At 44.4% G+C, this 15,860-nt stretch overlaps 1 protein-coding gene across 2 annotated transcripts in view; it reads left to right on the forward strand.

Annotated features, from left to right (window-relative positions):
- The window catches only part of THSD4 (thrombospondin type 1 domain containing 4), a 664,019-nt gene extending 649,940 nt beyond the window's left edge, over positions 1-14,079 (forward strand). For both annotated transcript variants that reach the window (XM_038010111.2, XM_008016049.3), the window contains 2 exons: positions 1,879-2,023; positions 8,041-14,079. In XM_038010111.2, coding sequence (XP_037866039.2) covers positions 1,879-2,023; positions 8,041-8,183 — 288 coding nt within the window. In that variant the 3' untranslated portion in view covers positions 8,184-14,079. The remainder of the gene's footprint in view (positions 1-1,878; positions 2,024-8,040) is intronic.
- Positions 14,080-15,860: the final 1,781 nt, after the last annotated feature.

A 15,860-nucleotide genomic window follows, 5' to 3' on the forward strand; every position in this document is an offset into this window, starting at 1 on the left:
ATATGATGATAGGGCATATAATGTGTGAGAAGGTAAATGAGTAATTAGATGATAGTATAATTCCTTTAGCCCCAATATCCTTGAGAAGTAGGATGTTCAACTTAGGAGAAAGTAGATACAGAAACAAGATAGATATTGTACGACTTAAGGCCTCAATAAAAAACCTGTTGTCCTTAATTTGAATTGGAAGTGTCAGTATAAACTTAGAAATTAAGTTATCTTTCTAAAACTCTTTTCTAATTTCACCCACTGAAAGAGTCTAGAATCAGTGACCAACCTAGAGATTCAGAGGGGTGGCTGCTTCCAGACCTGCGGCAGCATATATGTAAGTTAGGTTGGGATATCCTTTCCTAGCAGACAGCGAGGAAGTTCTTAAACACAACGGAGCTCATGTCCAAAGCATCCCAGAGCCAACTTGTAGAGGCTCCTGTGAGCCCGTGAGCATCAGTAAGAAGAAGAATACCATAGATTGGATGAAACACATTGTATGTGTTTAAATCCATCCATTTACAATAAGTTTATAATATTTTCAAAAACTAATAGGTCATTATTATAGCATGTTAGGGAACCAACTTATTATTATGAAAACCAGTAAATGAAGGGAAAGATTCAAGTGTTTATACTCTATTTCTTAAACAACATACCACTGGGTAACCAAAGAGTAAAGGTGCTGAGAGAAGGATTCCTTATGAAAGATTTCCAGCTAATAAAAAGGAAAAATGATAGAATTAGAATTAGAATTCCAGACCCCCAATAAACTAATGGATCTGAGCATTGCACATCAGTGGCCACTAACATCTCCAAAAGACAGGCAACCCCTGGGAAGTACTCTCACACACACACACTCACACACACACACACACACAAATACCCTGCACCTATTAAGGCCTCTTTTAGGTCCAGCTTCCAATGTTCAGGAAATATAGAGCATAGAGAAACACGAACTACATCATGGGAGCACAGCCAGCAAAATCCAGACTATGGGAAACCGCAGAACAAATGAGTCAGTTCCACCCCACCCCACTGCAACCAAAAGCTTTTTAAGTACAAGGAGGAAAAAGACACTGGAAGAGAAACCTATGGATTGAAAGAGTCCAAGACATATTGACCAATTGCAACTTGCAGACCTGATGCAGATCCTGATTTTTAAAGGAAAAAAAGTCTGTATTAAAAAATCTTGGCTGGTCGCGTTGGCTCACGCCTGTAATCCCAGCACTTTGGGAGGCCGAGGCGGGCGGATCACCTGAAGTCAGGAGTTTGAGACCAGCCTGGGCAACATGGCGAAACTCCATCTCTACTAAAAATACAAAAATTAGCCAGGCATGGTGGCACATGCCTGTAATCCCAGCTACTGGGGGTGCTGAGGCAGGAAAATCGCTTGAACCTGGGAGGCGGAGGTTGCAGTGAGCTGAGATCGTGCCACCGCACTCCAGCCTGGGCGACAGAGCAAGACTCCATCTCAAAAAATAAAAATAAAAATAAATTCTGTAGGATTCACAAGATAAGTGGAAGTAGGAACAGTGAGTCTATATTAAAGAGAATAAGAAAGTATTGTAATTTCTAGGTAGAATAATGATATTGTGGTAATTGTTAAGAGTTCTTATCTTTTAGAGCTGCAGCCTGAATTATATGGAAGAGTGATCAGATGTCTAGATTTGCTTCAAAATAGTGGGAGGAGCAGGAGGGCTGGGGATATAGATGGGACACACCTGGCATGAGTTGTTGATTGTTGAAGCTGATTGATAAGTACATGGGAGTTTGTTTTCATATTCTATCTCCTTTTGGAAATGTTTGAGATTTTCCAGTGTTGTCTTTCTGCAGTGTACTGAGCTATTAGTCTGCCCAAAAATCTGACCTTTTCCCTTTGTTCCCATGCAGTGTTCCAAGAGCTGCCAGGGTGGCTTTCGGGTCCGGGAAGTGCGGTGTCTGTCAGATGACATGACTCTAAGTAACCTCTGTGACCCTCAGTTGAAACCAGAGGAGAGAGAATCTTGTAACCCTCAGGACTGTGTCCCTGAAGTTGGTAAGTAGAGATTTCAATTGTGGGGGAAAGGTTTGTGTTTTTTAAGCTTGTCAAATTCTCTGTGTGACAATAACAAACCTCTTCTAGGCTTTCTGTGACTTTGCACACAATCGTGGCGTTCAGAAGGTCAAGGTGCTTTTGGTATAAGTTTCATAGTTTAATATGATCATTCATGGCGTGGATGGCTGTCTAAGCCACCCACCAAGAGACACACTTCAGTGTGGATTGATTAAAATGGTAATGCCTTCAAAGATTTGGCTCTATCATCCTTAAGGTCAAAGTAGTAAAATGTCAACTTTTAATTGTAGGTGCAAACCAGTGTAGGCTGGACCATGTGGGGAGATTCTGGGAACTTAGCAGAGAGTTGGCAGAAAAAGGAGGAAGGGGAGGAGACCAAGAATTGGTAGAGACAGTGATGGAGGGTCTGACCATCTCTCAGAGGGGCGTAGGGCAAGCTGAGTCCAGAGGGATGCAGTGACCAGACTCAAGGAGGGGGAGTGACAGCAGGAAGATCTAGGCCACACAATGGTCAGAGTCCTGCAAAGAACAGCAGTCTTGCAATTCAGAAGACCCCAACCTGCACCCTTGAAATAGGGATCAGTTCCCTGGAGGAAAGCATTGGAGAGCGTTAGGGAGGTGAGACCCTCTCACGGGCTGCGGTTCACGAGGAAGGTGCCCATCCCAGCAGGGGAGTGCAAGTACACCCAGAAAACCAAAGAAGGCACCTCACACTTAGATTGGGCAGACAGGAAGTGTGAGGTGGGTGAAGGTGCATCTCCAGAGGCATATTGGATGCCCTAAAGCCCCATCTGAAATCTACTCAGAATGCACCCCCAGGTGTAGTCAGCGCTGGTTCCAGGATGGAGGTGCACCGAGCCCCTTCAGTAGGCTTCTTCACAGTCTCCTAAGAACGTATTTACTTTTCTGTCTTCACAATAACATCAAAGGAAATGTATTAATATATCAATAAGCTTTCATGGGGTAGATTCTTCCTGCTGTGGACCAAATTGAAGGTTTTAGTATACTGACCTAACATCCTTCCTATCCCAGGGAGGATGTGTCAATGACGGCATAGATGCTTTATAATCAAAAGCTTCCTATGTCCTATCAATGACCCATGACTAAAGTTATAGGGATGACCATTCCCAGTAGCTACCAAAAAGCCATAAATTCCATAAGAAGAAAATTAACAAGTTTATAAGATCTATATAGAAAAAATAAATAATTAAGAAAGCCTTGCTATCGAATATAAAGGGAAATGTGAATAGATAGAAACATTAACATGTTCCTGAATGGGAACACTCAATACTATAAAGATGATAAAAGAAGGTTCCCAAGGGGAGCTGCATGTGCCATATATTGGAACATATTATAAAGCTACAGAAATGAAAACTATTAGGTTGGTGCAAAAGTAATTGTGGTTTTTGCCATTATTTTCAAAGCTGCACAAACCTAATATATGATATAGGCATACCATATACCAATGTTATGACGCAGAATTCTGAAACAGACTCCTTTAAAAAGGGAAGTTAAGTTTGATGAAGGGGGAATGATAAGTAAGTGGGGAGAGGAGAGACTTCCATTGTATTGAGACCACACTGAAGACCCCTTTAAAAATATAAGATATATAAATGTCTAATGGATTAAAGACTGTAACAGAGAGAACAGTCTGTAAAAATGCTAGAAGAAAGTATCTTGGACTGGATGCAATGGCTCACAATCCCAGCATTTTGGGAGGCCAAGATAGGAGGATTGCTTAAGCCCAGGAGTTCAAGACCAGCCTGAGAAACGTAGTGGGACTGCATCTCAAGAAAAAATGCTTAAAAGTTAGCTGGGCATGGTAGTGCACGCCCGTGGTCCCAGCTAATTGGGAAGCTGAGGTAGGAGGATCACTTGAGCCCAGGAAGTCAAGGCTGCAGTGAGGTGCAATCATACCACTGCACTCCAGCCTAGGAGACAGAGTGAGACCATGTCTCAAAAAAAAAAAAAAAAAAAGAAAAGAAAGAAAGAAAAAAAGTTATACACATGAAGTTTCCTGTTTGTCTCAGGCCAGATAATATAACTAAAGACCATCAAAATCACCAGGTCCTTGGAACTGATTTTGTAATTCTCAAAGCCAGGAATGATTGGCATAAGCAAATCATATACTCTGAAGGGCTGTCACTCAGCTGCCTCACTTTGTCAAAGGCTTCTAACTAATACAATGTGCTACAAAATGTGTTGCCATTGTTTTTGTCTTCTATGTTTGTCTATGGTGTCTTTTCAAGCGGGGGGAATTGTCTAGCTTCTAATTATATAAAATCCAACTAGAGAAAAAAGGGAAACTATGAGACTGACAAAACAGAAGATGTACACAAAGCCTTGGTATTCTTTGGTGTGCCTCAAAATTATACCTGTCAACGCCAAAGTTACTGAAGATGTCCAGGCCACAAGCCAGAGTGATGACGCACACTCCGGCATATCCCGGAGGGCTGCTGAGAGCAAGAATCTGTGTAGACTCTGAAGCTAAAGAAGGCTCAGGTGCACATTTTGATGACGATGCTGAAGAAGAAAATAGTACCTGAGTACACGGGTACATGTGTGCTGTTGTCAGCTTTTTGAAATCTGCGTATAATCTTTCATCTTATCCTAGAGTGACGTTAATAAATCATCCTACAATTGATAGCATCTTAAAATCAAATAAATGTCACTCAAGTAGACAGAAAATTAAATCCCCAATATAGACAGAACTCACTCAATTTTTAAAAAAGACAAATGGTCCAGTTTTGTAAAGGATAAAGGAAATGAACAAACCCACCACAAGGTCGGGTGCAGTGGCTTATACCTGTAGTCCCAGCACTTTGGGAAGCTGAAACCGGTGGATCACTTGGGCCAGGAGTTTGAGACCAGCCTGAGCAACGTGGTGAAATCCTTCTCTACAAAAATTATAAAAATTAGCCAGGTGTGGTGGTGCATGCCTATAGTCCCAGCTACTTGGGAGGCTGAGGTGGGAGAATCACCTGAGCCCAGTAAGTCGAGGCTGCAGTGAGCCATGATCGCACCCACTGCACTCCAGCCTGGGTGACAGAGTGAGACCCTGTCTCAAAAAAAAAAAAAAAACTACCACAAGAGGCTGAAGAAATTCTCAAGCTACCAGTAATCAGAAATGCAAATTTTAAAAATAATGGGAGTCCATGTTTTTTCATAAAATTGGCAAACTTTTAAAACATTAGACATTGTTCAGTGTTGGTAAACTTGTGGGGAACAAGTCAAGTGCCAACTTGTAACTTGGTGTAATCTTTTTGGAGAGAATTTTGTCAATATCTATGAGGATAGAAAGCGCTCATTACCTTTGACTTAATAATTTCACTCCTAGGAATATATACTAAAAATATGCTGTCAAAAATTTACAGATACACACACACACAAAGAATAGGGCTCACCAGGTGCGCCATCTACTCAAGGTGCAGAGGCAGGAGGATCACTTGAGCCCAGGAACCCGAACTGTGGTTGCCCCTAGGAACAGTCACAGCACCCCAACCTGGGCAACACAGAAAGACCCCATCTCTGAAAAAAAAAAAAAAAGGGCTTAATGAATTGTGTAGAATTAACGAATGAACTGTACAATTTCTTGTAACTTATAAAAGTTGGAAGCACGCCGGGCATGGTGGTTCACGCCTGTAATCCTAGCACTTTGGGAGGCCAAGGTGGGCAGATCACGAGGTCAGGAGCTTGAGACCAGCCTGGCTAACACAGTGAAACCCCGTCTCTACTAAAAATACATGAAATTAGCTGGGTGTGGTGGCACACACCTGTAGTCCCAGCTACTCAGGAGGCTGAGGCAGGAAAATCACTTGAACCTGGCAGGCAGAGATTGCCTCATGAGCAACGAGCTGAGATGGCACCACTGTGCTCCAGCCTGGGCAACAAGAGCAAAACTCCTTCTCAAAGAAAACAAAATTGGAAGCAATTACATTTCTATAAATAGAAGGAAATGACTTATTTAAATATGTTCCAGCACATGGGACAAAATACACCCCAAAAAAGAAGATGGTAGATATTATGATATAAAAAATTATCTAAATATATTTATTAGTAATATTTTAAAAAGCAAGCAGCTGAGAAGTATATTGTCAGTTCTTTCCCAAAGTAATCTATAAATTCAAGCAACAGTAATCAAAATCCAAGCAAGGTTTTTCACAGAAAAATCTGACAACCTGTGTCTAAAGTTTATACGGTGGCTCACACCTGTAATCCCAGCACTTTGGGAGGCTGAGGCGGGTGGATGACTTGAACTGGAGTTGGAGACCAGCCTGGCCAACATGGTGAAACCCTGTCTCTACTAAAAATACAAAAAAAAAAAAAAATTAACCAAGTGTGGCAGCGTGTACCTGTAATTCCAGCTACTCGGGAGGCTGAGCCAGAAGAAAGGCTTGGACCCAGAGGCAGAGGTTGCAGTGAGCCGAGATAGAGCCACTGCACTCCAGCCTGGGTGATAGAGTGAGACTCCGTCTCAAAATAAAATAAAATGAAATAATAAAATAAATTTTTATATGGAAGAGCAAGAGCAAGGAACCAAGAAGAGCCAAGGCTGTTTTGATGAACCATGTTGAGGGACTTTTCCTACCACATATCAAGGCATATTGGCACCAGGATGGATAAAAAAAAGCCAGGAGAGCAGAATAGAGAGCCCAGAAATGAACATATAAAGGATGCATGATATATGATGGAGGTCACATTATGAATCTGTGAGGAAAAGATGAAAAATTCAATAAATGGTCATGAGACAATTGTTTATCCATATACAAAGAAAAAAACAAGAAAACTGAACTCCCTCCTCTCATCCTACACATATCATACACACCACAAACCCTAATTCCTGGCGGATTAGTCAAATGAATGTGAAAAGAACATTTAAAACTTTTAGAAGAGAATGGGGAAATTTATTTTATTTCAGAATACAAAAGGGTTTTTTAAATGAAACCAACAATTCCAAACCACAAAGGAAAACATAATATCAGTTACATTAAAATTAAAAATCTGTGTTTATCAAACAACACCAGAAGCAAAGTGATCAGAAAAGTCACAGGCTGAAGAAGATATTTGCAGCACATATAACCTAACTCACAAAGGATCAGATCCATTAGATATAAAGAATTTTCGTGAATCATTTTTTAAAGTTAACTAAATCAGAAAATGAGCAAAAGATCAGAAAAGCAATTCACAGAAAAGGAAGCTTGAATGGCAAATATACATGATATGTTCAGCCTCACATGGGAATCATTTCACATTCACTAGCTCAGCAAAAACTAAAACATATGGCAAAAAGAGAATTCTTCTGTTCAGCTGACAGGAACACAGGAACTTAAACAGTTACACTGACTTTGGAGAGCAAACTGACCGTATCTAGCAAAGTTGGATATACCTTGTGACGCAGCAAGGCCCAGGCAGAGAATGTAACAAAACTACTTAAAAGTATTGTTTGCACTAGGAAAAAAAAGTTGGATTAATGTCCAACTTAAATGTCCATCCATAGAAAATGATTAAATTGTGGATTATATATAAAAGAAAATTCAATAATGAAAATATTTATAGCATTCATTAAATATGAATGAATTGCACAAATTCATCGTTGAGCAAGTTGCCAAGGAGTTTATATAATATGTATCTTTTTTATGTTTAAATGTCACAGAGTGGTGAGGGATTCCATCATATAGAGTTTAAGTGTAAAGAAATGTTTGGGGATAAGAAACGCCAAATGTGGGACTTCTGATTACCTCTGGAGTGATGAGGATGAAGGAGGAAGTGATCAGAGAGAAGTGAGGACACAGAGGAGTAACTTATTCTCTATACCTATTTCCTTTATAATGTTTAAAAGAAAGAGAAAAACCTGTGAGCCCTTGGCACACGTTCACACCCCACATAGGTAATAAACAGCAGCGAGGGGTTAAAGCCACAGCCACCGCCCTTTCTCTTCCCACTGGTCCAGGCTGCCTCCTGTGCTCAGGGAGTCTTCTGTTTGTTCTCTTCTGCTACAGATGAAAACTGCAAGGACAAGTACTACAACTGCAACGTGGTGGTCCAGGCAAGACTCTGTGTTTACAACTACTACAAGACCGCCTGCTGTGCCTCCTGCACCCGTGTGGCCAACAGGCAGACGGGCTTCCTGGGGAGCAGATAACACCCCTGCACCCCCATCAGCAGGGCAGCATCACCGCCTTCCTGGGGGCTTCAGCAGTGCGCCTGGCTGGCTGCTGCTCCACCACGGGCCGCCTGGCCCAGGCACCACCAACCAACTTAGTCACCGCCCCTGCCTCCGGTGAATGCACCCTGTGGTACCCAGGGGCTTTGTACACAGAATGTTTGAAAGCCACAGTTGGTCCTCTAAGCATCACCATGTACTGATATTCCCCTCCTTGGACCTGGCACCTACTAATGGTGCCCTTTGAAAGCCAAGCAGTGGGAAGTACATGGAGCTCTCAGCCTGCTCCCATCTGGTACCTTCAAGTCAGCAGATGGGCCGCTGACTGAGCGCTGCCCGGTCCCTGGTGCTACTGGCCTTTCTAAACTTAGCGCCCTGGAGAGTCCAAGGAGGCAGTGCCCCCAACCCAGCGCCCCACGAAGCCTTGCTGACACGCGTGCGTCCCTCTGTGACCTCAGCCCAGCTGTGCCTGTTTTCATTCTCAAAGACATTAGACTGTTTTCCTGCCGTATGACACAAATATCTCACATGAATATTGTGCTTTATTTAACAGGTGTATTCACAGATACTAGCTCCTTAGCAGCTCACAACATCCCAGAATGAGAGGCAGGGGGTGACTCATTATCCCCATTTTACTAACAGGGAAACTGAGGCTCAACTTAGGTAACTGACCTGCCAGGTATATTCACCCATCCAGTGGAAGAGCTGAGTTCCTGCCCCAGTCATCTACCAAGAACCAGCCTGGGGCCTGTCCTTACATGTGAAGGGTGCGGCTTCATTTCTGACCAAGAGGCTGAGAAGTTTCCCGGAATGCACACAAAGCCCAGGCCCCTGAAATCTTTCTGGCCAAGCCTTTATCCCAGCACTCAGTTGTTTTGGATGTCTGTTCCTACTTGCCCTTCCCCCCAGAGTTACAGATCCTAGTTACAGGACTCTGCAGGCTTTTTAAACTGTCCGTGAAACAGGAAAGCCATTGGGGGAAGCAGGTGATTGCCTGAAATTCTGACTCCATGCCAAGTGCTGTTCCTCCCAAGGAATCAAAGGCCAGGGTCCTTCTGGCGGTGGAGCCTTCCCCACCGCAGAGCCAACTTCTGAAGCACACAGCTCTGCGGCCTGGGCTCTGCTCTGCCTCGGCTGCCTCCCCCACGCTCTTCACCATGCCCCCGGAGAGTCCGGCCAACCTGTCCCAGCCAAAACACTGCCATGTTAGAAAAAGTCTCCTTCTGGTCTTGTTTATGAATTTCTCTCTGTGGCCACAAATTCCTCCCCTCCCCCATGACTCACAGTCCATACCCCCAACCCCCAGACTTGAGCACCAAGATCTGCATTAATGCGGCTGGCCTGGGACCAGGAGCTGTGGGCCCCTCCCCATCTCTTCCAATTCCCTTCCCCCAACTATCCAGTCCCAGAGGCTGCAGGCCTGGAAGGAGGATGCAGTGCATGTTGAAAGGTGGACCCTCTGAAAACCAGTTAAGAGGAATATATGTAGGTTTTACCCATTAAGAAAAATGGCAAAGCTAAACAGATTGTAAACTTACAGAAAATTTGTCTTACGGTCCTGGGCATATTTCCCTTTTAAAGCAAGCCTGGATTCTTAGCAAACTGTTTCCCCCATTTGCTCTTTTAGCTGCAAATCTGCTACTGTGATGATGGTTTGCAGCTTTTGGAAGCAGTATGGCAACCTGGCCTGACACGCTCATTAGGCTTCCACTAACCCGGGGCTTTCAGAAATTCTGTTTGGCCTTCCTGTGGGTAGCTTCCCAGCTTCTCTTCTGGGGAACCCCAGGCATCATTTCCCAAAAGCATCGCCATCTCTCCTGATTCTCTTGGAACTCCTACAGATAAGCAGCCTAGCAGAGGCCCAGGCTCCCACACTGACAAAGTGAAAAGAGACCAGAGAGACCGGTGCTGTTCAGGGCCTGCTGTTTTCCACTCGCCACTTGTTTTGCTTCTTGTCACGAGGGGAGTTGTTCCTGTATGCAGCTGCTCTCAGATCTTGCCTAGCAAGCCAATCATTTGAAGAGGTTTTCTTTTCCTGCTGGAGGGCAGGGTCAGATCAATGAGTGGAAGAGAGAAAGGCTGTTTTAGCTCAAGTTCAAGGAACACCTTTTAGCCATCAAAGCCGCCCAACAGAGGCAAGGGCCACGACACGTGAGGGAGCTCTCTGTCCTTCAAGGGAATTCTCTGTTGAGTGGGAGGCGAACACCCTGGTTCTTCTAATTCAGGAATTCTCGTGGCTGGGCTGGGTCAGTGATGGCTTTCTCTTTATGTCAAAAGTGGCCTATGGCTGCTGAAGGTTACCTAACCATTCTTTAAAAGGAGAATGACCCTCCATGAGAATGGCCAGCCTGCCTACTGTGCGATTGAAGAGAAGTCAATATATCAACCCCATGTCTCCCTGGGGGAGAAAGTGCAGAAACCAGGGGTCTCTCTTTTTTTTTTCTTTTCAACAAACCATTGAGCTATTCTTGGAGTTCATCTCTGGAGAGATTATAGATTATTAGAAGTTTATTATGATGATAGTTTGATCAATTTATTTGTCTTAGAGATCCCATTTTTACTACTTCCCTAGTTTTTTATTTCAGCGTCTGAATGTCTTTCTCCCTAGCACGGTGCACACAATCAGGGCCTTGGGTCTTTCCAGTGATGACTTTCTTTGGAGAGGATCTAAGAGAAGCCCAGATTTCGGTGGCCATCTCCCTCCAAATAGATCTCTTTCTGCTTTCTTGGTGCTCATTATTTCCCCTTCTCCTTTCTTCTGTCATTGCCATCTCCTTCTTGATCTTCCCATGTTCCTTTAACTGGCCATAATGCGGAATTGAAATTTACATTTCGATACTGTTTTTTTTTTTTTGGCCTGTGTACTGGATTGCCTCCTTTCCTGCTCTGAATTTTAAAATTAGATAAATTAAAGCTGTTATACGGTTTCCTCACAAAAGTCAACAAAGTCCAAACAAAAATAGTTTGCTATTTTACTTTCACCCATTGAAAAAGGAAATTGTGCCTCTTGCAGCCTAGGCAAAGGACATTTAGTACAATAGATTCTTTCCACTCTCACAATGACTTGCGGTTCTCTCCGTAGAAAAGGGATGGCCTAAGAAATGCTACAATAAAACAACAAACAAAAAAACACCAAAAAAAAAAAAAAAAAAGCCATGTAAAGCCAGCCCCTAGAGGGAGTCAGTCCAGTTCTGTGGGGCATGCTCTGTGCCCGCTGCCTGCGAGCTGTTGGGGACTCCAGGGAGAGCAAGGCAGCCTGTCCCCACCTCCAGGGAGCTAGAACATGACAAGGGGTCTCAGCACTGTGCCCACCTGTCCGTTTACCTTACCTCTCCGGCCCAGAGTTCTTGGAGGGTTTTTCCTTTATTTTCTTGAGTATGTGTCATCTACTTATTCTCAAAGTATTTAGCATTCACACTCTTTTTGCTTTAAAAAGAATGGCCTTACAAAGGGACAGAAAAGAGAAGACACAAGCTTGATGTATTTTCATCAAGTTTTGTGGCAGACAGAGAAATCCAGATATTACCAGGACCTTTCTAAACCAACGTTGTGGGTTTTTTTTCATTCGCATAGCCACTTCAGGTTGGAATATCAATTTTCTAATGAGGAGGAAGACATAAATATAAGTGGTAAAAAGAAACATGACTTCCCTTAAAACAGGCTGGATAATCTATATCAGCCTTGTGGGTGGAGACTAGTATTTGATCCTTGCCATATTATAAAACATTTTAATATGGTTTAGATGGGAAAATATTGATGCCTTCCTCACAAAATGTATGGATGACATGAAGATGAAGAGCTCATGGCTTGGGTGACACGTGCTGGATCCAAAAAGATCAGGGAGACTAGAATAAAACTTGGATGTTAAAAATTCACCAGGAATCCACATAAAATCCTGTATTTTGACTAAAACGAAAAACTATAAATACAAGGTGGGAGAGAGGCAAGAATTTCTGTTGACTAAACTCAATGTGAGTCAAGAAAGTGGGATGGAACCATGCAGAAACAAACCCCACAGACATGCAGGCTGCGTGAGGAGAAAACTGGTCAGGGTCACATCACATTTTGTTTGCATTTGCTGGAACCATACTTTAAGAAGAAAACTGATCATCTATAACATCAGTTTATCAATGCCCCATCCTGATGAAGGGTGCAGACTCTCAGAAACAGCAGGAAGGACTTCATGAGAACCTTCAGGCTGGAGAAGGGACTAGGGCACAAGGAGAGCTCTCCTAGGACCAGGACCGAGTAGCTACAGGGAGGCACAGTTTAGCTCCTGCAGAGACCCAGCTTCTTACAAGTTGGAGCCTTCCAGAGATGGAGGGACTCTGGTAGGTGGTGACCCACCCATCATTGAAGGTGGCAGCAGAGGCCGTTTGCCAGGGATGCTGGAGAGGGGATTCAAGCATCTGGCTGGGCAACGATGCCCAGGGCCATCCCCACACGGGGCTTAGGGGAGTCTGTAAGTAGAAGAGCTTTAGGTTATTTGTTTGGTGGGGGAAGGCAAGTACACAGCTATGCACTTTCCATTTCTGACTTCTGCCACCCTGTCAGCCATGGGAAGCCCACTGTGGGACTGAAATCCTGAGCTGAATGTGGCCTCATGTCTCAGAGAAACACTGGCAAGTTGGTCAGAGCCGCCGTCTGCATCGAGGAGTAGCCAAGCAATGGGATTGGGGGCTGCCTGCCCAGGGTCACTCACCGTGGTGGAAGCAGAGCCAAGGCTTGTCTAGGACCCTGTAGATACCATCACTCTTTCTCAGCTCGCCTTGGGTTCCTGCACCTTCGCAGGGGCAAAGTAACTCCCTCCACCCTGAACTACCCCCCATTCCTGCTTGTTTCAGCACATAATGATGGGGGTGTCCATCGTGCTGAGGATAAGTGACCACAAGAGGGTGAAAACTTCCAGTCAACCTTCTCGGTCCTTTCTCTTGCAAGAGGGAAGCCACCTGCTACACAAATTAACACGCCTGCCTTGACCCCTTCCCCACGACTCAGTTGACAGAAGGATATACTTTGTTATAACTTATTATTTTGTTCTCTGTAAATACAAGATGTTTATAGGAAATATGTATTCTGAACTCTATCTGCAGAATGAGTCACTACACCAAAATAGTTCTATTATTTAGAATGTGTTCATTTTAAAGGCACCTGGTAGGTATTTATTTACATATGCAATCCACATTTGTGTGAAAGCATTTGATCATACTAACCCAGCCTCCTGGAACGTCGCTGTACGATGATGTCTTTTTCTCAGTCCATAGTTACAATTGTTTAGTATGCTCATCAGTCCAGTTCCCTGAGGCTGAAGGCCAAATATAAATTACTCTGCTTTTCGACTCATTCAGGTAGCATTGTACCTGAACCTGATTGCTACTTTTTCATCTTGAATATTATATTTCCTCATCTAATCTGCCTTCCCCTCATCCACAGACATTTGGAGAAGGAAATGGGAGGGTGTCTGTTATCCCTTTCTCTTTGCTTTGCCCCCATTGTGAGACTGGCAGCGTCAATTGCTCGGCAGGCTTGGTTAGAGCTGTGGATGAGGCAGGTGGCTGGTGGGGACAGGGAGAGGCTGAGAGGGAAGTGGTGGCATTTACTGCCCTGACACCTCCACTGTCCCGGCTGGGGACGCTGGGACCAAGGCCTGTGGTTGGCCTGTGAACTGCACAGCCAGGAGCAAGGAACCCACTAAATATTCCATCGCCTCCATGTCCCCTCTGGAGTGTTAAATTATTACGTAAGCAGGTAAAGGGCAGAAGGCAAATTATGTGAGCAAATGTGGTCTGTTTTTTCTTCAGCAAAAATGACTATTTTTGTGTGTGACTAATTTATTTTTATTATTGTAAAGATACAATAAACCGGTTGAAATATCTGCCTTTTTGACAAGTTTGTGCTTTCTCTGGCCTTATTCACATTCTGTTCTCCTGCAAATAGCCCCCTCTAAAAAGAAAACTTGGCCCCTTGAGAGGTCAGTGGCTTGTAGACGTTGGCTTTGGGGGCTTGAGGTGGAGCTGGGCCAGTTAGAGAACAAGACACGCCTTAGAAAGAACACTACCCCACCCGCTCACATGGGTCCTGTGTTAGGCTGCGTTAGACTCACCTGAGAAGCTTAACAGGAAGTCCTCAGGGTGTGCACCGCACCCAGGGTGCAATCTCACATGAGTTTCTTTAAGTCTCCTCCAGGTAATTACATTGTGCAGAATAGGTTGGCACCCACTCTGCTGGTTTGGTGGGGCTCCATCTCTAACTTGAATTAATCTTCTTCCATCTCCCTCTAGCTGACTTCACTTGGGTCTTGATTTTAGCAAAGTGTTGAACAAAAATCTTTCAGGTGATCTTGGTGTGAAATAAAGTGAAACGTGACTGAGATGGTGATGCCAGTTGAAGACCACCCTGGCCTAGAGAGCAGTCTCTAGCAAAGCCTACAAGCTCTGCTACAGACTCTGTCCTGGACGACATTTCATCAATAACTCAGAAACCAGTTCTATGCCTAAAATGCTATTGCCAACCCTTCCCATCCACCTTTTTGCCTGGAAAAACCTCCATTTATTCTTTATTTATTATTATGGTAAAATCCACTATACATAAATTCACTATTTTAACTTTTTTTTTTTTGAGACAGAGTCTCACTCTATAGCCCAAGCTAGAGTGCAGTGGCGTGATCTTGGCTCACTGCGACCTCCGCCCCCAGGGCTCAAGTGATTCTGGTGCCTCAGCCTCCCAAGTAGCGGGGACTACAGGTGCGCCCCACCACACCCAGCTAATTTTTTGTATTTTAGTAGAGGCAGGGTTTCACCATGTTACCCAGGGTGGTCCCAAATTCCTGAGCTTAAGCAATCTGCTCCCCTCGGCCTCCCAAAATGCTAGGATGACAGGCGTGAGCCACTGCGCCTGGCCTCCATTTTAACCATTTCCAAACGTACAACTCACTAGTATTTAAAGCAGCCACAGTGTTGGGCAACCATCACCCCAAATTCCATTTATTCTTCAACAGTTTGATACAGGAGTCCACCAGGTGCCGGCCACTCTGCTGAGCACACTTACACAAGCTCGTTTCATCTTCACAGCAAACCTATGAAGTTCAAATATTGTTTCCTTCTACAGATGAGAATATTGAGACTCAGAGAGGTTTGGTACCCCAGCTAATACTCGGTGGTGCTAGGACTCCACAGTCCACTCACCCTAGAGGCTGAGGCTTGTCTCTTTGCCGCCTCCATCTCCCCAGGGCCTGGCATGTTATGTGGTTCCAGCCTATACTAGTTCCGTCCTCTTTCTCTACGTCAGTTTCAGTCACTGGGCAACAATCGCACAAGGACTGGTTGAAAAAGCCCGGTGCTGTCAATCCTACCCGGGCTCAGTGTGACCAATGTGATCTGAGGTGGCTTCTGGAGGAGTGCACCCAGGGGGAGGCAGTGAGCCTGCTCCACACGAGGGTCAGACCCAGGCTGGGAGCCTCCGCCTCCAGTTTCAGGCACCACATGTCATAAGGTTTATTGACCATCTGGAAAAAACCCAGAGGATGGTAGGATGGTGACCAGGATGGAGGGGTTCTGGAAGGAGGACTGTCTTCAACCTTCAGACAATTTCAAGGAATGTCAGGGACAGATGACAAGAACCTGGACTCCTCCAGCTGACCAGGGCAGGGATGTGACC

The sequence above is a fragment of the Chlorocebus sabaeus genome, chromosome 26 (genome assembly GCF_047675955.1).
Source record: "Chlorocebus sabaeus isolate Y175 chromosome 26, mChlSab1.0.hap1, whole genome shotgun sequence".
Classification (NCBI taxonomy): Eukaryota; Metazoa; Chordata; class Mammalia; order Primates; family Cercopithecidae; genus Chlorocebus; species Chlorocebus sabaeus.